This window comes from Mastacembelus armatus, chromosome 18 (assembly GCF_900324485.2).
Source record: "Mastacembelus armatus chromosome 18, fMasArm1.2, whole genome shotgun sequence".
Taxonomy (NCBI): domain Eukaryota; kingdom Metazoa; phylum Chordata; class Actinopteri; order Synbranchiformes; family Mastacembelidae; genus Mastacembelus; species Mastacembelus armatus.
The window spans coordinates 13,780,352-13,803,783 of record NC_046650.1 but is presented as its reverse complement, the minus strand read 5'-3'; the positions used below and the strand labels follow the sequence as shown (position 1 = coordinate 13,803,783).

The 23,432-nt window shown below is 38.8% G+C and overlaps 1 protein-coding gene across 3 annotated transcripts in view; it reads left to right on the top strand.

Moving 5' to 3' along the window:
• The first annotated feature begins 266 nt into the window (after nucleotides 1-266).
• Nucleotides 267-23,432, top strand: part of caap1 (caspase activity and apoptosis inhibitor 1) — a 101,173-nt gene continuing 78,007 nt past the window's right edge. For 2 of the 3 annotated variants that reach the window (XR_003295167.1, XM_026299161.1), the window contains exons 1-6: nucleotides 267-435; nucleotides 1,068-1,250; nucleotides 2,197-2,281; nucleotides 2,400-2,445; nucleotides 2,545-2,612; nucleotides 9,996-10,143. Coding sequence is in view for 2 of the 3 variants with exons in the window: in XM_026299161.1 (XP_026154946.1) it covers nucleotides 331-435; nucleotides 1,068-1,250; nucleotides 2,197-2,281; nucleotides 2,400-2,445; nucleotides 2,545-2,612; nucleotides 9,996-10,143 (635 nt within the window). In the remaining variant the exon portion in view is untranslated. Of the gene's footprint in view, nucleotides 436-1,067; nucleotides 1,251-2,196; nucleotides 2,282-2,399; nucleotides 2,446-2,544; nucleotides 2,613-2,763; nucleotides 3,618-9,995; nucleotides 10,144-23,432 lie in introns of those variants that run through there. The other variant, XM_026299160.1, reaches the window with a different exon arrangement.

Genomic DNA, 23,432 nt, shown 5'->3' with positions numbered 1-23,432 from the left:
GATGGATGGGGCTGCAGTTCATTTCAGAAAAATCCTACCTAACAAATTAGAGAACAGCTTTGTTGCAGTAAATTAAAACCTGTCAAATAGTCACACAAATGTTATCCAATTGCCTTTATATGTATTTAACGCCACAGAAAGGCATGTGAAGCACAGGCCTGCAGGAGGGCAGACGAGCAGCGGCCCTCCAGTCCAGTAGGTGGCACTAACAGCAACACTACAACAAGTCGTCGCTTTCTAATGACTCACTTTTCCCGCGACATTCAACCGGAGAAGGAGCTTTTTTTTGTTTCCTCCCAGAGCAGAGATTGTGTTTTGTTTCACTCCAAAATGCTCAAAAAGAAATCCAGTAACACGGAAAAGAAAAGGAAACACTCGCAGTCTGACGAAAAACGTGACGGCAGTAAACGCAGAAGCACGGAGCCCAAACTGGAGGTGGGTTATTTAAGCTAACAAATGCTAATGTTGTTTGTTTATTAGCTAGCTAACTGCAGCCGGCGTTGTTGTTGTTACAGCTGTTTATTGGCCTACAACAAACACAGTTCAAAGGTTTAGCAGGAGTCTTTTTTATTTTATTTATCTAAGAAGTTTTTGTTGTTATCGACGCTAATTCTCTCAAATTATTTTGATACGCCGATACAACGTCAGCACTACGTCGTCGTTTTGATTGTTTTCCACGTGGGAATTTTGCTTTTAAAAATAACTCGTACGTGTTTGTGGCAGGTTAGAGGATTTTAAATAATCCTGCACCTTTAGCTGGCTAAAACTGCAGTCTACTACAGCTGTTTTATTTTAATTCGAGGTATTTGTTTGTTCTGTGGGTGTTTTAGTGTGTGGTATTAACTGGTCACCATCTGAGAGGTGTTTCTAATGTTTTGTGCATCGCATTTTATTATTTAAACCAGGAGCCAAATGGGTGTAATGAATAGAAAACCACCAAACCACATACATTTTACGATGTTTTGCATCCTATGGTGTTGTTCGAAGTCGTTGTGTAAATTGGTGTATGCAATACATACATACAATGAAATTGCTTGAGTAATCTTATCTTTACGCTTGACTCTAAGGATGAGCTTGCTGACCCAGAGCTGGACAGGATTGGCAGTGACATTGAGGAGGGGGGACTGGACCTCAACCTGCCATTTCAGCCCATCACTGCTTATGTCTCTGACAAGCAGGAGATGCTGGAGCAGTGTTTCCATGCACTGGGGGAGAAGAAGCTGCGGAAGATGCTGCCAGATGAACTCAAGGTGATTTGTGAATGTCTGAATTCAGTGTTACACAATTAACCCAGCGTCTCAGGACTCCTGATTTAAGACAGGCTCAGTATAAATGTTACTAATGATTGAAAGTTTGGAAAAAATATGACTAGTGACCAAAGAGCATTTGTGGACTAAAGAACAGGGACATACCATAAACCACGAACCTGAGAAATAACTCTGTCTACCACAAATTTCAACAAATGTCATATTCGTTATCACACTGTTTTAGACATACATGGTTTTATGCACCTCAAGGTATTGCCTTCCTATGATATATGTTGGAGACATAAAACTGTGATCACAATTTTGCACTGTCGTCTTAGTTCAAACAAAAACTTGTACTTGTGATCGTCCCTTTGAAAGGTTTCTTGTTCTTTTTCTAGGCTTATTTTATGGTGCACATTACATCTGTGATTATTTCTCATTTTACCGCAGGTGATTGAAAGCAACCTTATGTACGTTTCAGTTTTACAAGAGTTAGAAATTCATTTGTTTTTCTTTTTTTTTTATAAACTTAGACATTTCTAAAATTCTGTTTTCTCTTTGTCATTATGTGGCACTGAGTGTAGGTTAATGGGGGAAAACAATTGTAATATCAGGCTGCAACATAACAAAATTGAAAAGGTGAATGGGGTCTGAATACTTTCTGTATGCACTGTAGTAACAGTGCTAATGTCCATGGTGTGTTGCTAGAGATTTTCATCTATAGCTATTATGTAACTCTGGAGCTGCAGAGTAAAATTGATCACAATTTAAGTTGAACACATACCTGCAATCGTGCCAACTTGAGAAAGTGTTGAAAATTACAATTAAAAAGTGACAACATAATTCACACAAATGAAGAACAAAGACCATAGTCTTCTAGACTGCTTTTTGCTTTAGTGTCTACTGAAGTAACGTCACAGATAATATGTGGACACCTGATCCTTTACAGGACTGTAGTTTAACTGAAATCAAAACGTTGTGCTGGGAGCAACTGGAGTCGATCTCAGAGAAGCATCTTACTCAGATATTATCAGGTGAGACTTCAGGCCAATTTGGAAAGTTTTTCACAGCTGTGTAATTTCTGCACTGCATGTATCAGTATTTCACATGAAGCATTTTCATTCAGTTAATGCTACTGTTTATTGTGTCTAGGGGAAGAGCTGACATATGGAAACACAGAAGAGACCCTGGAAAGCCAGTGAGTGAGCAGTTTACCAAGTAACTGAGGGCATAATTTCAGAGTGAAAGTGTGTGTTCTCATACTTTTTATGTGTTTGTTTCATTTCTCCCCATCAAGGCAAGACAATAATGTAGACTCTACATCCTCCCTCAAAGAAACAGCAAAAACCGAGGAGCCTAAGCAAGGTAATTAATTTGCAATGCACATAAAAAGCATCCCTCAGGCATTCAGTCAAAAAACTTCAAACAGAGAATGTTTTTTTTTTTGTTTGTTTTTTTTTTTTTTTTTTTTAAAGAACCATTTACATTAAATGCCTTGGTATATTTTTCTTTACAGAGGGTGGTGGTTCAGGCGAGGAAAGTGATGTCCTAAGCATAAATGCAGACACTTATGATAGTGACATAGAAGGACTAAAAGAGGAGCAAACTGTTAAAAATGTGCCTTCGGCAGTGACAGAAGGGGAGAGCAGTGGGGAGGTCGGTGACCTAGCTGTAAATCCTGACCCTGCAGATCCAGAGCCTGCAACAGCCTCTCAACCAACACAAGCAAAGAAAGATATTCAACACGACATTGACAGAAGTGTTAGTGAGATTTTAGCGTTTTCTTCCACTTCAAGCAACGAGGTAGCTAAAGAACAAAATAAGCCACTGCAGTCTGCAGATGTAGGTTTGCCTGATCAAGGAGGACCGATTTCAAGTTGTGCACCTGCAGTTTGTCAGCCATCCATTCAACAGCTGGAGCTTCTGGAGTTGGAAATGAGGGCTAGGGCAATCAAGGCTCTGATGAAAGCAAGCGATGGGAAAAAAACATCTGCAGTAAAAGGTGTTTAATAAGGGTGATTATTTATTTATGTGTTTAATGGTTTTATACACTCTGAAGAACTCAGTTAACAAATGAAGAACTTCATTTTTTTCCAGCTTGATGTATTCTTCTGAGTGTACCATTCAAACTGTCTTATATTATTACTCCATATTGGAATGAGGTTAGACTGTTTAATGGTAAATTTAACACAGATAGTCCTGTTCTGCTCTTACTAATTACCAAATGTAGTTTTTCCCTTTGTCCACTTGGTGGCACTGTTATTCTGCCACAGTAAATGCATGGTAATGTTTCTCATTTGTGCTTTGGAGAGCAACAGATGATTTATTTGCTTAAATTACAATAAATATAGTTATGAGAGTATGAACGTTGGGGTTTCTTGGTAGTGAAGTTCTTTAATAATCTGCAATAGTCGATATTCTTGAGTCAGTGGTATTGGATGCAAACCTAAGCAGGTGGCAGTAGTGTCGTTCATTCAGTATCATTTAAACATATTTGTTGTTTGTTATTGAATACCTGTTTGACCTGTCAGGCTGGAGCATATATAGTGATATCGTGTACTACCACCTCTTTCATATGTGCATCTTCTAAAGGTTCTGTCTGGTTTGTAAGACCACTTTTTGTTTGGCAGCCAAAAGAAAACATCCTTTCTGTCGCTATACAGGCACAACACAGAGAAATGCCAAAAATGAAATATATCTCAGATAGAGCAGCTGTCCCTGCATATATATCAAGTTGAAAAACCTGCCAGTTTATTCCACCAGAATAACTTTCAGTTCTTGTTTCCTGTACATCTCTATAGCAGCTAGAACTAATAGCGTCCTCTCACCTATTACTGTAGTGTTTTTGCTGTAATTTATTCTCAAGCTGCTTTGTTCCGGTTATAAACTGTAAGGTTACGGTATGTGTGCAATTACATGCAGATGCAGAGCAAAACAACTCTCTAACCCATTACCTCAAAGGAGACAGTGAAATGTATGATAAGAAGCCAGTGGCCTCCTGAGTATTTGCATATAAAAGGGTTATTTCATTGCAAGAAGTGAGGGTGTTAAGGGTTAAAGGCATTATTCTTTATGCACACGTGTGCAGGGATTTTTGTAGTCATTGATGATATCAAGAAGAAAATGGCCACTTTAGTTAAAAAGGGATACAATTCCATGATTGGTGAGTATTTATCAGTGTCATTTTGCTGCTATTAGAATGCCAATTATAATTTAGTATGAGCAGATAAATGGCTTTTTAAGCAGACCTCAAAATGAGTTGGCTAAAAAATGGATTGATAGAGGTGAGATGGTAGTGTTTAGTTGAAGGAGTAGTTTTTTGAATTCAAATGAACATGATGAATCATGATAAACCATTGAGGTATGATGTGCCTGTGAATGGTGCTATTATCACAGTCAAAAACAAGGTTGTACAAAAAGATCTTGTGCCCACTGATCATTTTGTTTAATAGCCACATCTGTCATTTTCCTTAGTGTTGTGACCCAGCCTGTGGTTAGTGATGCTTATTAGAGATTTTAAAAAGAAAATCATTGTTCTCTAAAGTAATTTTAAAGTGGTTAATTCTTCTTAATTCTAAGCTTTGAGAGATTTTCTGGTTCTGCTTTCAAAGGTTTATGGGGAAGTTCTGGACCACATACATACTGTGCTGTAGGATATAGCAAGACTGTTGTGCTGTTAGTTAATTTTGTTTTACAGTGCTCAGCATTTGGGGAGTTGCTGTATTGCTCCTTAAAAACAAAATGCATAAAGAAGTGAAATGGGAAAATTAGGCGGATTGTCACAAGTACCTAAACAAGCACAAAAAGCAAAAGCACAAACATTAAAAAAACAGGCTCTGAATGCACAATGCTGCAAATGTCAAACCACAATAGAAATGTGCTACAAAAGAGACACAGCGGGTTGAGTTGAGTTTTAACAGCATGGGTTTAATGATGGGGATGTCTGTTGATCCATAATGAAGTATTTTAACAATTACTCAATGGATTGCCATTAGAATTCATAGAGACGTCCATGTTCCTAAGATTGTGAATAATTTGATACTCCTACTTTTTTAGTAGCACCTGCAGATAAAATATCCACTCCTCCAACATTTTAGTTCATGAAACGATATCTAACGTGAAAAATGTTTGAGCCAGTTCATGTCAGCCTCAGCCACCAGCTGTGGTAGGACTATTTAGATTCCCGGCTTATGTAAAAGAAATAATGCATCAGTGTAAAAATACTACTACAAAGTACTGCTTCATTAAAAAAAAAAAAAAATTGATTTATTATATTGTTTGGTATTTTATGAAATAGAAAAGCATCATATTTGATAACCTTATAATTTGTGTAATATTAAACAGGTACACCCACAGACCACCCAAGTTGTTTTCACTTGTTGCTTCACTGACATCTTCGTCCTCTCTTGCTGATTTTGTTGCATGTGTTCGAGAGGGGCAGCTCACCCTGGCATCATTGTAAGTGCTCGCAGCAGCTTGGGAAAATCATTTACAGTTATTCCCAGCATATCTGCACACAACTCACACCTGACCAGAGATACAATCAGACAGGGTCACTGAAAACTGCTGTGTGGTGTGCAGAAGTGTAAAGTCGTGAATGTTACAAGGACCTCAATAGTTCAGTGTATAATTTAGTAAATGTGGTGACTTTCCATGGTTGGCTCTGCTGCAGTGTGCTTAGATTGCTGTGCTAACTTTAGTAACTATGCCTGTTAGCTCAATACAGCTACTGTAAGTTGGTGGTAAGTAAGATGCTTTGTTGACAAATGGCAGCTGAAGTTGATCTACTATTGAGGCACAAGCTTGTATTATATAAGAAACTGAGTTTGAGCACTTTTTAAATTACCACTGTTGAAGAACATGGGCCTTTCTGCACGTTTTTGCTGGAGAATTGGTGAGATTGATCTTAGTCTTTGTTGCTAAGTCAGAAACAGGTTTATCACTTCCTCCCCTAAAGTTTCTTTGGTGCACATTTCTGCTGTTTATCAATGTTTACAGCACTTTCTGTTTTGTTTTGTTTTTTTGTGTTTTTTTGTCATTTTTCTCACATGTTTGTGCTTTTATTCTTATGCTTTAGTGTTTGCAGCATTTCCAGGTTTAGGGTGCATTTCTCCTAATGTTTGTGCTCTCTGTGTTTTTATAGTAGCAGTAGAAACACAAATATGTTTGTGACAAAATATAACCTGTCAGTCTGTTATAAATCTCTAGGTGTTACAGTGGTACCACTACCTTTCTCTAAGGACAGCAGCAGTGAAAAACATTGTCATTTTTTTTTTTTTTTATTTCAAGAGCGCATCCTGTTTGCATAAATAAAGTAACTCTCTTTAGATTTCCTCCATAGCATCTGTGTTCTTTTCTGCAGCTAGAAATTAAATTGAACTAACAGCTCATGCTGACAGGCAATAAATAACTTAGCACCTCTGTATGACTAAATGAATTGATTTCCCCAAGCAGTGACTCATCAGACACATTTCATTTTCTTAAAGTTTCACTGAGTGTTTTTCTCAGTACGACAGGAGAGGTGTTTGTTTGTTGAATTTTTTTTTTTTTTAGTTTAACGTCCAATTCTGTGATGGTGCTAATTATTGTTGCATTAGAAATAATCATGACTGCCATTTTAGTAGAAAATGTAAGCACGTAAAGCCTTTCCTTGCCGTTACATTGTAGATTTTCTGGACAAGGTGTAGTGTATAATTTGAATGGTGGATCCTTCTGTTCTCTGCTGAATCCTCAGTTACTGAATGGGAAAGACTGACAATTGTTATAGTGTTATCACAGGTGTGCTGCACATCTGTTAACCATTCACTTCATTTGCGTGCGTAAATGCTTGGCTTTTTCCTCACAGAGCCATAAGCTTGGCAGAGCCCTCTCTGAAAGACGTGAAGCAGGTTATTGTCAGTTTAGTGCTGTATGAAAGAGAAAATCTCCCTTTTCTCCCTCCAAGAGAAAGAGAAAAAGTGATTTGAAAATTTAATATTCCACTCCAGTGTAGTATCTGCATTTGGAGAAAATTCCTCCCCCTCCACTGGCTCTGACATCTGACTTTTAGATTCTGTTCATGCTCTCTCCGCATGGGTTTTCCCCCCCCACACACACAACTTCAGGGTCTGCATTCAAATGGTGCATTAATACCATCAAACAACCATTGAAATTCTGCCGGGTAGGCCAACAAGGCAATAAAGCAAAATGCTTTGGAAGGATATCGAGAGACATCAGGCAGGATGGATCGCCTCGCACAATCAAATCAACATAATCGAATGAAATATCACAATATTACATCAAAGCCAACTCCCACTGCGACAGCAACAGCAACATGATCAACAAGCTCAGTCTTAAGGGTATCTGTGCTTTCTCACAGAAATTTGTGGTAGATGGCCTGCACTGAATATATTTTTACCACTGATGGAGTCGCCTTAGTAAATCTGTAATGTTGTGTGGCTTTTAAAAGCTCACGTTAATCTTCACTCAGTAAACATGAATGATTCCCACTGAAATGAGTATGCAGATTGCAACCCTAATTTATACTGGAGAGCCAAAGATTTAGCACTACTATGAGGATTAAGGGTGATAGCACCCATGATAATTATGTAAGCTTCAGAATATATTTCTTTTCCTACATCAATAGCACAAAACGCTCTGAAGCCCATTTGAGTATAATAATTCAAATAAGAACTTTCACGTCTAATAAAAGAGGCAATATTTAAAAATGCCTCCACTCTGAGTGGAAATACACCTTAATGGAATATTACTGAAATTATAACTAAACAATATAACAGCAACATATTTTGCATTGTCTATATTTGGTAATGATAAACAGGCAGAATTTAAAAAAATATTTGCATGTTTGCCTTTTCTTCCTTCCACTTGATCGTTTGTGAGTGCAGTCGTGCTGGATTTGTATCTGTTAGAACTACTTTAAGTCGCACCAGCAACATCTCCAAAACATACATTAACCGCAGTTTGTACTGTAATGAAGCGCACATGCATCCTAATTTGTTTTTTAAAGACTTAGAAATGTGAAAAAGTAAACTCTCAGGCTTTTCTATATCCAGTTTCTTTAAACTAATCACACTTTCTGAGAAGCTAAGCTTTAAACAGCTGCATGGTTATAGTCCCAGCTGTCCCATGGACCACCAAAGTGTCCCCCAGACAGATGATAGATCGCAGTGCACAACCCTGATAACTCGTATTTTTATGATGCTAGGTGAAGACTGCACCATTTGTGCTGGAGCTGAAAGACATTGAACTGTCAAATCGTTGTAGGATGCCATTTATTTATTTTTATTTGGATGATTTATTTCCCACAGAAGCACAAAAGGACTGAGCCAAGTAAATTACTTTTGTCAAAGTTGTGATAAAACTGTCAAATTGCTTCCCAGCACCAGCAGGCAAGCAATTGTATTACATAAGTAATTGTCAAAAGGAATGTCAGGAGAGGAGTATATTGCTTGGTGAGTTTCTGTCTGTCTTACTATCAAGGTTTTACGTTCCTTTTCTTAGTTTAATGACCTTGTCTTGGATTTTAACTACCTTGCAGCACATAGCTCTCTGGGGATAACAGGTACTGTAGCACAGATACAAAGTGAATATTAGCCCTTTTGTTTCTTTAGTTTATCAGAAGTTTCAAAACAAATAATATGTATGTTTCTGTTTTTGTGACAGGATCTTAGTTCTTAATTTTATAGTCCACTAAAACAAGTAGAGCCAATCACTTCTGATTGATAGCTGATCACTTTTTTTTTTTTACAGCCTTCAACTTAAATAAATTAATAGAAGAGAATGTGAAGTCGTAGTCAAACTATGATACACTAGACATGAGTAATGCGCCCAGCAAAGTGAGCCACACAAATCTTACCCCCACACCGCCACTTAAAGTTCAAACATCTCCGCTTCTTCATCACATCATATGAATGGAGTGCTATTTCAGTCCTACGTCTTGACAGCCAATTGACCAGCTTTTGTCTGCTTTACGCTTCCTCAAACTGATTGCTTATCCTTTATTCTGATTGTGAGGGGTTATACAGAAACCCCATCTTAAAAGGCTTTTTGATGCAACAACAATCAGGAAGCGTTTCTGATGGCCCTGAATCAAGCGATATCAAGTGCTGCTATTTATAGTTTTTATTATTTTGAGTCAGGATGGGTATTTACAATGATTTCAGCTACATAGCTGTTTCTTCCAGCTGTGCTACTTGTTTTAATGGTCTAAAATCTGCAGTTCTACCACCAGCTATGGCTGGATACACAAGATCCTTTTTTATTGCATGGCTGTTAGCAAATTCATTGAAGGATTCATTACAAAGATGCTTAACAGTGTGAGGAAACAAGCAAATTTCAAAGAACCATGTTAACCTTTTACTCTTCAGGTTCCCAAGGTGTTTTCACCCTTCACTGCTCTTGCAGTTTATCTGATCATATAAATATACTGTAACGTGGGGAGGATATTTTTATAAGTGTAGTAGTATGAAAGGTTAAGAATGTACCAGTTTGTGGGATTAAGTACTATGAGCAACAGATAGTTATGGGTTTTTAGGTTTTAGAAAGTGTCCTGATTTTTCTGCAGGCTGGTTCATTCTTAGGCTGCAGTGTAGTCAGTTGGATAATGATGGTTATTTGGCTCACTCATTAATGAACCCCTCATGTTTGGGCTTTGAAAGTGAGGTCATATTAGTAATGTTCAAGCAAAAACAGACCTGATGAGAGATTCAGGGACAGATGTTAAAATGTCATTTCTCATATGTATCTCAGCAGGAGCAGGTGTTACTTGGAGTGCTGGTAAATGGAGTCAGCATGCTGGGAGGAGAAGAGAAGTGGCTGTTTTTCTTCACGTCCATATACGCAAGCTTCCGGACTGGCTCCTCCAGCTCTTCAGGACCCTGCACTCCCACCTGAAGCTGTAAGTTTATGCCAAGTGTGGCTGCACATTATCATTTGTCAGTTCCCTCTGCAAATAAGTCAGTGGAAAATGATGATGGCATAAGTATTCATTACAAATGAGAACGGAAAAACCATTTGGTGCAATGTTGATGAGCAGAAATGTCATTGTCAAATGAAATTGTGCTACGTGCATTGTTTATGAGCTTAGGAAATGAACTATTTGTTTGTCAGACACCAAATAGTTCAGCACACTCATAATGATTTCTGTAGAATTAATCAAGGTGAGTTAAGTGACTTTAACATTAATTTAACATTAATCAATGTCCCCCTTCCATTCGGTTTAATCTGGTCCAACCCAAACTAATCAGAAGCAGGAAATGCAGCCCCCTTAAGGCTTCGCAATTGAGCTTCTATGCCATTTTTCCCCAAAGATGAATTGACTACCACTCTGTGCAATTAAATGTCATATGAAAGTGATGAGTCACTTCAGAAATCAACATCCTCAAACCAAAAAAATCCATCATGAGTCATCCTGCATTGACTGCACCTATCCACCTATTATAGTGTCCCTCAATATTGATAACCTCACCTCAACCTATTCCTACGGTGCTTGACTCATTAGTCACTGAAGTAATGATAAGTCATAAAAGAGCAATCGATGTTCTGAATGTGAGTGATGGCTGTGGCTTAAGACATGAGAGCTGTGATTCAGTGTATGTCTGATCTCAGGAGGTTTGGTAATTGCAGTTGGAGCCAAAGAGATGCCCACCCTATATCTGTTTTCTGTTTTCTCTGAGGTAAACAAACAGCATCCTGCCACAGAGGGTTAGGCTTAGCATTCACATAACAGTCATTAACAGTCATGTTGGATGTTTTATCAAAGCTTTATCATCCTTACGCCAGACTCATTACACGGGTGCAGAGGCACATAATAAAACGTGACTTAATCAAAACCAAGCAGGCCTCTAGAATAATGGCTCCCCACAGCAGAATATGTGAAGCAGTCGGGCAGGGGCTACTGTTGTACTTAACCTCATCAAGGTCCTCATTTAGGTGATGGAGGACACAGATGCTGAGGCGAGTGGCTGCTGGGGTGTTGTTTGTTATTTTCAATTTATGGTTGATGAAATGAGTCAGCAGTTTAAGTTTGGAAGCAGTAATTACAGTAGTACATTTTATTATATGAGCCTTTTTTATTCTGTATTAAAAGCAGAGCACTGTGTAATTGTTTTAACAGCTTGGGATGCCTTTATGGGTTTTTCTTAGAGGATTTGACCAGCAGCATTTGTTGCTTCTTCTTAAAATGCCTTTCACCCCCCAATGTCTGTAAATAAAGGCTATTGGCAGAATTAAATGACGCATGGGAACCCCAGAAAAGCTGCAACAAAGTGCCACACGTGTGCTTGTGCAGGTATTGCAAGAGTCAGCTTTAAAGGAAATTGCAGGTTTTTAGACTGGGGTTGAAATCTTCCTCAAAAGCTTTTCCGAAATGATGTGTAAGTGTCTGTTTCTGTAATGGGCTATGCCATGGGAATGTTTCCATGGTAACACGGCAAAGGCGCTAGTATAGCTCAATGCCGCTCTCTGGGGAGTATCTTGGGAGCTTCTGCTTAGTGGGAAATGATGATAATAGCACCGAGTGTTGGATAAAACTCAACTGGGGAAGACTAACCCCTTCATATTTCAGGGAAAGGAGACGACATTCATCTTCTTTTGGAAAATCTTTTGCTGTCATTTTTTTCCCAGTTCCCCTAGTTACCAATACAGTATGTTCCATATTCATCGTATTCATTTTTAGGACTTGGATCTCTTGCACCTTGACAGGCAGCATACTATAAGTAACTCTTTAGGAAGATACACAGTGGTGCTGATCATGTTCTAGAAAACCTCAGATTCGACTTGTATAGTCAGATTTCTGAGTAGAGCTCTCTGTAATTTGTCATTCAACTTATTTGGATCCATACAGTTAATTGTGAAAGCTTCTGCTTCTGTGACTGGTTTTAAAATTGAGCCTGATATGCTGAAGCATGTGCTGCATATTTTGTAGAAAATAGTTGGAAATCCTTCTACAGATGAAAAATATTTATGTACAGTTGCTCACACTGTGGTCTTAGGAAGTAGCAGCCTGAAAGACCATTTGACCTGGTGACTCCTCTTGCAGTGCGGAACCTCTGCTCCAATCAGATACCCGTTTATACCCCAACAGCACTCTGTTGCTCTTTTCCCAGCGCTGATATTCACACGTGTGTGCGTGATGTTCACTGTTAGATGGTAGATTTGAGCAGCTTAGAAAACACAGCTTTGTATTAGATCACAACCGAACGAGACTGAAACACTTTCAGTTGAAAATGTCACATTAATTTCAAACACATTACCACCTGCCGGAAAACTTAATGAAGAAGCCTATTAGAATGTCATACCTGCTTACTTTATCTGATATGTCTGAAAGAATTACACAAAGTCTTTGTGATAAGCAACTGCTCAGTGGACCTGAACCCCCACTTCTACTTGGGGAGCAATTGGATATTTTAGACACAGCTGTGCTTTGAATAATTTCCACAAAGATATTCTTCTTTGGCAAGGCACTCTGTGTTTCCCCCTGCCAGCTTAAAGGTTTTGTCCTTGACGCCACTTTGCAAAGTATGTGCAACTGATATGAAATCAAGACTTTTAAGATCTGTTGTAAAAGGAGCCTCGGCTGCTATCTCCAGACCCTGCACACACGCAGAGACTGACAGGGTGAGGCAAAATGCTGTCGAGTAAAGGGTCCAGTGACTTTTAAACAGAACAAAAAGCATTTTCTACTTTTCTTATAAGCCTCTTCTCTGTTGTAGTATTCATTTTATTCCATTGTGCCAGTAGTACAGTTCCAGTGTATAGACAGCTGGGCAGACATACTGACAATAGTATACATACTGCAAACATTTATAAGGAATATATAATTTCATACATTATTTACATTGACTTATTATGAAATCTGGCCCACTTGTGTTTAAAACCTCATCATTTTTATTTACCTGTATTCTCACAGTAGAGTTTGTGTCACTGGGGACATAGCATGTTTCATGTCCTCCGCAGACACATTGCTGGAGCACTGGATGAGTGACTAAGAAAACAATTCCCCTGGATATGACTGTTGTCTCTCTCCTCCTCTCTCTGGCGCTGTCTCTCTGTATCTCTTCGGGGTTGAATCACATTTCTCTTGCTTCCCTCCAATGTGTCTCTGTCATATGTAGGCGCATGGGCACATGCACACATACACAGAGGCATACGCTCACTCCTTTGACACACACACACGCAGTCTGACAAATCCCCCCTTCTGCCAAAAAGTCGATAAATAAATGCATTGTCTCTTCACTTTCTGCTGTTGGCATCAGCCTGTCTAAATTGTCTGAGAAGGCAGTGGAGTGTGAAATTGAGTTCAGAACTGTATGCTGTGTGAGGGGGCACACGATGAGCGTATGTTTGCTTATTTATTCATATTGCAGCAGCATTCAGTAGTGGTTTTGCAAGAAAGGGTCAGTTAAGCACGCTGAGGTGGTGTTGGTGGAAATTTTTGTTTAAAGGAAGAGGCTTAGGCAGTGGCATTTTGCCCTTACCAGGGGAGCAATAGGTTATTCATCTAAGGGTAAATGAAGCTTTAAAGTGAAATTGTGCAGTTACAGTGAGTCCAGTAAGTTTTTTATTCAGTCCCCGGGTGCCGTGAACCAGGATGACTTCTTTCTGACAGCCGCTATCATTGTTCTAAATGCCATCTACACTGAAGCTCAGTAGTTGCATACAAAGCAAAAAGGTAATTTTACTTAAATCACTAGGTAGTGATTGAATAACTTCACAGTGATTTGCTGGCTCCTATTTCTGAAAAGATGAATTTCTTTCCCAAAGCCAAAGAGTTCATGCGAGAATAATAGCACCTGCCCACACTAATTTGCCAAGAACAAATGATTTTGCTTGAGAATGTAACTTTTGTGCCGCTTTCCTGGGATTTAATCAGAGGTATTACACAAACCTTCCCTTCCTCAGCTCTTTCCTTGCCATTCTATGATGAATGTGTTGTTACCAGATGATGTATGTTTATAGATTGCTGAGGATAACTGCTGTTTTGAAGAGTTATAGCTTCCCCTCACATCACAGAAAGTGCCTCTGTGTGAAAATCATTCAGGGATTTCAGGTTTGTCTCTCAATTTCACTGAGTGCAACACAAGATAAATGTGCATTTGTTTAAAAAAATACATCCCTAAACTTTGTTTCCAGACTTTTTGATCAGGCTGTTTGAATGTCAGTCCCTACTACAGAATCTGGCAGTCAGTGGAAAAACTATTTACATATTACATTCTTTAAGCTTAGCCGCTGTAGTTGAAGTGTCCTTCACTGTCACCAGAATCTCCAGTATGAAGGGCAACCTCAGACTTTTTTTATTTTAGAGTGACAGAAATTGTAATGGCAGCATAAATCCCATCACAGCCTTTGCATTCTCAGCATTACCTGTAAGAAGTGTCCAGAGGTCGACAGATAGTGGAGCAGTCTTTATACCGCAGTCCAGTAGTAACACCTCCTTCATGACGGTGATAATGTTCAGTTTTGTCAATTCAACTGTGTGACCATTTTGCACAGCTGTTGAACTGTGCTGCATTATACTGTTATTTATATTAATTTGTCCATCCCACTTATATCATTTAGTTCTACTCCAAATAGCAGAAACACTTTACAGTGCAGGGTAATTTAACAGCAGCACAAACTACAGCCCCAATTTATTTATCCGCTTCCTTTGTATACCCTTATTCATTTACTGCATGTTTGTGACTTGTGGCCATTTTCTTCTCTGTTGTTGTTGTATGTTTATGTCTCATGCTACTTCCACACACTTCCACGGTGCTGATGCTCGGAGATTTCACATGGTCTCTGAAAAGTGTTCTCTGAATCTGTACTTGTTGAACCCAGACAGGTCTGTTGTGCATCTACATGTGACCAAATACTACAGGTGTCTATTCCTGGGCTTTCTTGGAAATACATTTTCATTTCTTATTATAGGATAGAACATGACGTATGAAATCGCCAATACCACAGTGATAAAGTGTGATCGAGCCTGAAAGGAAAAAGAAAGCCTATTTATGTTAATCACAGTACCTTAAGGACATATTGGCCTATTATCTACTTTTAAATATCTGCACTAATTAACTGAGTAAATACACAATTGCTGTCAGACTAATTAACATGTCATTTGGCCCTGTCCTTAATTATCAGAGCTATTATCTTCTATGGCTATGTTACATGCGCACCAACAGACGGATTGTTTTATACTATAGGTGTTGTTTGACCTTCGCTGAAATGCGGAGCTGTTTTAATGTGGTTAATGATGTAATTAGCTGTCCTTGAATAAGAGTCTACAGGCAGGCCTCTAATGCCTGTGCCTGCTGGATCTCCATTAACTGTCACATTGAATGGAGACTGGCTTGAGGCTCACTTTTGAGGCATCAACTCAAAAAGCACATAATGAACGTAAGCCTAAAATGCTACTGTTAGATGTCCTTTTATGCATGCAGTTGTATGCTGTAGATAGTAATGTTGCTTGATCTCATCGGTTTACCAAATATGCTACGCTGTTAGTGAAAGAAAATGCCATTGCTTTGCCAACGAAGCCCAGCCCGTAAATGTCACCCAATTTCTGAATTGATCGTCAGGGTCACTTTAACCTTTTGTTTTTTGTTTAAACTTCACTTCTTGCTGCACTTGGACATAACTTTTTGCAGTAGTGATGGAGTGTCCCTGGATAATTATCCATACATTCCTGCCAAGCACTTCCAGTGTTACTAAATTTAAAAAGTCTAGTTTGTCTTCTTTCTTATTTCTTTGACTCTCTGAAAGCCATCCGCTCTATAGCCATTATACTAGTGCCAGCCAGCAACTCCCTTGAAGTTTACTCAAATCAATATTTCATTGTAAGTTTGTCCTTAAACAAGAATAATTTTCCTTGACAACCTGAACAAGCGTTAAGCCAGTTAGAGGAGGTTTGCTCTCCTCAGAGCCCATTAAAAGGGTTTTAATGAGGGGAGAGTGGAAGACAGCAGTAGACCCCCTACTAGCTTTTGATACAATGCTGTGTCACCTCATTAAATCCAGATGACGTTCAGTGGTATTCCAGGACAGTTGCAAGACCCATGTGTTACTCTGTGGACGCTCAGTCGTCGTGGGGGCACTGCCGGGGGGCTGAGGGTACCAGCTGGACTTGGCACCACAGCTTGGCCCTAGACGATGATAATGGCCTCCCTGCTTCTTGTTCACATCACATGCTTTGTCACTTTAAACTGCTCTGTAATGGCCTTTATGGGCTGCCATGAATTGTGCAATAAAGAGAGGCATGAAGGCAACCCAAACAGAATAGTAAGCAAGCTGGAAGTTGGCTAAAAAGGTCTGCCCAGTGCTGTAAGTTTGCTAATTTGATCTGTTGTGCTGACATGGCCTAATGCAGTGGTCCTCAGTCTTGTCCTCTCTTCTAAAACTTTAATTTCATTAAAATAACCATAATATGCATTTTGTCATACTTTTCTCAAGAGTTAATATGCACATGTGGGGGGAAAAATGGATTAGTTTATGGACAAAAGACCAAGGATTCATCAGACATGATACAAACCTGTTTTATTTTTTATTTCTATCAAAAACTTGCCCCATCTGGTTGCATTGTTTTAACTTTGCTAACCCAGTTTTCCTTAGTAAATTCAGATTCAGTAAATGTTAGATGCATGTTTTGCAATACTTTAATTAGAATTGCAAGTGGTATTCATCCCCCATGCAACTTTCATCTTTGATTGATTTGCAACACTGGATTACAAATTAATTAATATCAATGAAAGTATTAATAGCAATAAAGTATTATGGCAAAATAACAGTTTAAGTAACTGGTGAAGAAATTATTTCCACATATGTAGAAATTATTAGTTCCTGGTTTATCATGTTTTCCCCAGAATATTAGGATGTTAAGATATTATATTATTATTATTATTATAGGCTCATATTTCTATACAAACACTGTAGCTTTAAATAATAAGCCCAAACATTTCAGTAATTTCCCAGTGAATAGAAAATCATCATTCAACATAAACTACTAGTGAACCCAAGTTTGATGATTTTTTTCACCCGAATGTGACAGCAGAACTGATGGACAAATTAAATACCATTTTGTCTTGCTTTCCTCTGAAATACATCATTTCCAGCGGAGGAGCATTTGATAAATTGTTGTCTGGAGAAAGGAAAACATTTTAGTCTGCCAGCTTTGTATTTTGGTTTTGTGAACAATATAATGTTGTTTTGTTTGGAATACGTAAAGTGCCCCAGCTCCTCGAATTAAGAGGTTCTCAGCTCTGAGCAAAGCCATTGCTGAAAACAAGCATGAGCAAATCATGTCACTGTTGTGAGCCTGTATTGTTTTTCAATTTGAATTAGTGCCTAAATGAAGAATTATGATACAGGCTCACAACCTCTTGCTTTATTATCCCAGCCTTTTCTGCAGTTGGTGTTATTTTAATCACATTGAAGCATGGTGTAAGCAGAATAATATAATTGCTAATTTTAAGAGCTTTCATTTTTCCTTTGACTCAACCAGGAGGTGTATATATGAAGGCTGATTCTGTTTTTTAGGATGCAGTTTGTAATTTATATGTCTGTGCTATTCCATGTCTCGAGACACTCGAGGCTTAGCAGCAGCATACTTAAGCTATGATAGAAATGAAATGTAATCTGTCACTGTCATACTGTGAGTTTTTCAGTACACGGATAATATCGTATCTCTCTATCTGAAGTTTTACACGGTCGTATAGAAGAGAAAGTCATAATGAGATGTTGAGATACAGCAGATGGGAAAAAGTAATAGAAACACAAGGCAATATACTGTAGGAATATTATTTACTTAGTGAGGAATATGGCCACCCTTTGGCCTCAGAGCAGCTTCATTCTTCCTTGTAATTTTGCACAAGTGATGAACTGAGAGGTGGGAAACTGAAGCAGCCCTAAGGAACGAAAAACTCCAGTTCTTTGAGTGATGAGGGAGGCGGAAATCAGGACTCCAGAAATTCCCATAATGCAATAGTTCCCCAACTTTTTCTCCCCTCAGACCAAAACATTGCAGTCTCTCCTTGTTACCCTCAGTTGCACAGGTGAAGCTGAGGGAAGTTGTGCCTTAAGTTGGCAAAGACTCATGCTCTGCTGTAACGTTACATTTAGCTGGGAGCCCTCACATAAACTACATTCACAGCAAAGACAACTTCCACACTTCCCAACCTTTCCTGCCTGTCCTCTACCAAAGTACATCTTTTACACGGTGTACTTCAAAAGACCAAGCAGGACAATACTTGTGTAAAGCACCAGAGGATATGAATATAGGTGAGGTATACCAGCAGAGAAGTCAGTAGTATAGTCTTACACATGTTCTACCACAGCCAGTCTGACCTTCACTTTGATTTTGAGCATGTGCTGTTTGTCACTGAACACATGGTGTATTGTTATCTACTGTGCTGTTATCCTGCACAGTAACTGTGGCCAGTGGGTGGAGGGTGGAGGGTGGTCAGAGAACAGACAGCAAAAAAGGCTTTGTGGAAGGCAAGAGATGCTGGTTGCACACACATGACACCTTTATGTCATATTGATGTTATTTAGTCTGTTGTCCCTGCTAGATACATAAATAAATAATGTAAAGTATTAGAAAAACCCACACAGGGTATTTTACTGTAAGTGTATTTAAATGAGCAAATGTTTCATATTTGTGCACCTATAAACCTGCAATAACAGTATAATAATAAACAGTAATAAATACAGTCAAGTTGTCAGCAAAGATTAGCTTATTTAACATCCAGCAGACATGGAACAACATTAGCATTCATGTAGAGTTGTGTTCGTGTCTACCTGGTGAATTTAAGTCCAATATCCAGTCTTCTTCTAACACTTGTCTCCAGTAACTCCTGATGGAAAGGTCTGGCTTTTTTACTGCTACATTTTCCCCAGTGTAGCAGTAAGTGGCTAAGTTTTCTGTCTGCTGTGTGGTGCAGCACAGGGTGTGTCCAGGGGGTTTTATTGCTCCATGCTGCCTGCTGACACACTTGTTAGTGAAGTTCTTAGTCGTAAATCAAAACACTGAGAAGAAAGACGGTAAAATGAGCAGCAAAGTCAAGTGATAATTCTCTGTGGGTTTGTGACTGTGAGTGACACCGTTCAGTTTGCACATCCTCATTTGAGCCAATGTAATATAACCGTTAAGGCACTGATTATAGCTGATTTAAATAACTGGAAATACTTTAAGCTCAGAAACTATCCTACCTCTTTGAATCTCGTTTGGTAACTGGTCTTATACTTGGATAGTGCTTTTCTACACACATGTCTACTCAAAGCGATTTTTGTCCGTTCACCCATTCACTCACACAATTTCTCCTGCACTCATACACCAGTAGAACAGCCACTGGGGGCAACTTGGGATTCAGTGTCTTGCCCATTAACACTTTGACCTGTGGACCAGTGAAGCCAGAGACCGAACAACCAACCCTGTGGTTCACGGTCGACCTGCTCCACCTCCTGAGTCACAGCTGGCCCATTTTCATTTTCTTAAAAATCCTGTAGATTATTTTTTCATTGCTCTTTAAAGCTAGCAGATAGCCTAAATTGACATTTAACTAAATGTTATTTACCTGTGTACCAGCCTCCAAATTTGCAATTAACTTAATTAGCAGCTGATGTCCTTTAACGGTGATTTGTTATTTGTCTTTTATGTGTAACAGCAGTGAGTTGCATATGGTTGTGTATTAGCTCAGTTTTTAATGATTTTTCAGTCACTATGAAACCTATTAATTGATGCATGCAGTTCACAGATAGTTATTCACTGGAGAGCTGAGTCTCTGAACTGTCCTCTGCCTAATTTCCCTGTTTACATTTACAAAACTGTCTCCATTTGACAACAGTCATTTGCCACTTTGGCATTTGTCACAGCAATTACATATGACTCTTCTTTTCATTCCCATTGCTTTTCAGTCATCTGGACAAAGACAGAAGGAGCAATTTTTCATACCATTCTGCATGCCCACTTACTCACTGACAGAGGCACTGTTTGTAATTAGACTACTATTACTGTCTGCCAAATTACTGGTTGTTTTTCCTTCAGAAGCTCCAAACCATCATATGCCTATATTTGCCAGTGAGCAACTAAAACCATTTTGTCCATTCTGGGGTAGATCCATAATTGATATTGTGAATTTCATTTGAAATATGTGACTTGGCTGAGAACCGGTTCCTGGCTGCTGCAGATTTGATAAGCCCCCTGCCCTTTTGTCAAGTTGAACACACTGTAAAAGAAGAGAGATGTACCCCAGGGACCAATGAGCAGCTAAACAGATGACATGAATCCGAGCAAGAGTTCCAATGAACTTTCCTTGAACTAGAGAGCGCTGGTGATCCATGGCCATATCTTTTTTCCCTCTCTCCTCATTCTCTCCTTTTCTCTCCTTCACTATAACTCATCTCTCTGCTCCACCACCCCATTTCTCGTTTTATTCATTTTCCCAGCTCTCTTCCCTCTCAGAAAGAGCCAAATGCAGTAGTAGTTCTTAAGCTAAAGTCACTAACAAGGCGCTGTCACAGTGCAGTGCCACTTCGCTGCTTTCCCATCATGTGGGATTTTGGTTTGAAAGACAGCAGTTCATTTTCCAATGTGTGGGCTTTCACTCCTACCATCCCCTCCTCTCTCTCCCATTGCGGCTGACCAGGAGTGTTCCCAGGCCATTGGTTTGATTTATCCACTCTGCTCATGCAGTAAGCAACAATAGACCACAGAAAATGAAAATTCCCCAACTTCTCAAGATATGCTTAGCATTTTAGCCTGGGGTTTCAGATTCACCATATTGCACAATGTCTCTGACAGAGTCCTGTACTTTCACCAAGCATGCGATTGCATATATTAATCTCCACTTGTAAGTGAGAATTTAGCTTCTTGTCAACCAATTTTTTAATTTAGAGGTGAGTGAAAAGCCTCATTAATAATATGTTTACAGCATTTACCTTCCATTCAGGCATTTCCTGTTCATGGTCATTTAGACTAAGGTTTTATATTGTTAAAACATGTTAAGGAGAAAAGAAAATGTTATTCCTACATAAATTGGTGACTTTAATCTATGCAGGCTTTTGTTGTGCAAATCTGTTTATGACCAACAGGGGGCAATGTAGGAGTTTATAATGGTGATTTCTTTTCAGAGTCAGCCACATCCTGCCTTGCCTTTGAGATACACAAAGGAGTGAGGAAGCATCGATTTACATACATCAGCGGTGTCTTTAAAATACTTTCAAACACTCATAATCACTGTCTCTTGGTGTCTGTCTGTCTGCTCTAACTTTCTAATCGACAGCTCCCTCTGCAAAACGGCAAGAAATAGCTTATTGGTCATTTCTTATGATGCACTTAGCAAAGTCTTATACTCACTAAAATGCACCTTAAAATGCCCACACACATTTTTGCTGCTGAAACTACATATTGTTTAAAACAATGCAGTGTGAAGAACTATACGTACAATAACTATGGATTTGCTCAGAAAGAGGCTTCGTGCATGTGCAACAGTGGATGCTTTGCCCAGTGAGCTGTGAAGTCTAATGTTTCTAGTCGTTTGCTGTGGTGTTCTACCAGGAAACTTGCAGCTGAGTTGATGCTTGATACCAGGATCACCCCCATCCACCATCCATATATACACCCCATAGTCTTAATGTGTATCCTGTCCAATGTCATTTTAAGGCATTTGCTTTTGCATTGTTTGTAGGACAGAATGTATAGGCTATTGTCTACCAAATTTAAAGTGGTAAAAATGAGAATTTTGTTGTGAAATGTGATGTATCTGTTGCTGTAATCATTTGTCTTAGACATGTCATCTACTTTGGCTTTTCTATTTTGGCTTTTTAATCATCTGTAGCTATCGACTCAGTTTTCGTCTGTCTCTACTTCAAAAATCTGTTTTTCTCTACCTGCTCCACCTCTGTCTGTTTTCGTTCCTGCAATATAAACAATTTACAGAGTGCATTAAGTAATTTATAACTTTTATCAACCTCTGTTGGTGACCGAGGAATTGGAAACAGTATTGACATGCCTCTGGCTCAGCTTTATGTAGGTTAAAGATGGGCAGTAATATAAAAGTGACAGATTAACAATAGGACAAAGAAGCTAGCTTATTGCAGCAGAGATCCAACAGAAACATTTAGTGAGCATAATAATTCAGCTTTGTCCCTATTTATGTGTTTATGATGAAGTGACTGTTGGTGCCCATCAACAACCCAACGCCTGGCAGATGTGCAGTATATTGTGGTTATTTTTTGCCATTTCAAATTTCTTGATGCTGAAGGATTGATACAGACAGTCTTGCATCTTATTTGACCTTTACAAATCTCAGTAAGTGTGATTTGTAATTTGACATGACATGTATTGATACTGAAGTTTCTGTGGTCTCTTTAGCCTCAGTTTTGATTTAGTCTTGACGTTCTCTGAACCTGATCTTGATTGAAACTTGATTGGACCTGGTCTACTGAGTCACACATGACTAAAGTAGACTTCTTGGCAACAGCCTGAATCCTAAGAATGTAGGAGAGTGATTCCTAAGATGATTTGTTGGCATGAGATATCTACACCTGTCAGTGCTAACATTTAATGTAAGCAGACCCTCGGGGTGTCCCCGAGTGTTTCACAGTTTTGAGCAAAACCCAAGAGAAATGTCGGACTGGTACAATATTTGCTCATAATACTGCCTAACGGCCACAAACACTGTACTGTCTTTAAGTGTGATACTATGATGTGTAATGATGAGTTATGAATACATAATGAAGTGTCACCTTTGCGTCTGGCAACACATTCAGACTTGCATGCACTGCAACTTACTGTAATTATTAATCTAACATAAATCTTAATTATGGGCTGAGTATTGAGTTGAGTTTTCAGGGTGCCACAACAGCCAGATTATTCATTACCTGCCCATTACTGATTTAATTGTTCTTAATTGTTGTCAAGTAACTTTAATTATCTGCAAATAAGCCATTACACACATTAGGCTTCAACCTACGAGGAGCTTTTTTTTTTTTTTTTTTTATTCTTTTGCTTTTTTAGAATTGCAGTCTTCAAGTTCCACAGTCAAAAGTATTATCACAGAAGTACCTGAAGTGAAAAGTAGACTTTTCACACAAACCTTTAGGGTCTATACACAATTGTTTGTCATGGTTTACAGCACTAGCTGTCAATCACAGGAAAGTGTAAGAAATACATAAAGGAGAGGAAGACGGTCAAGACAGAAAAAAATGTAG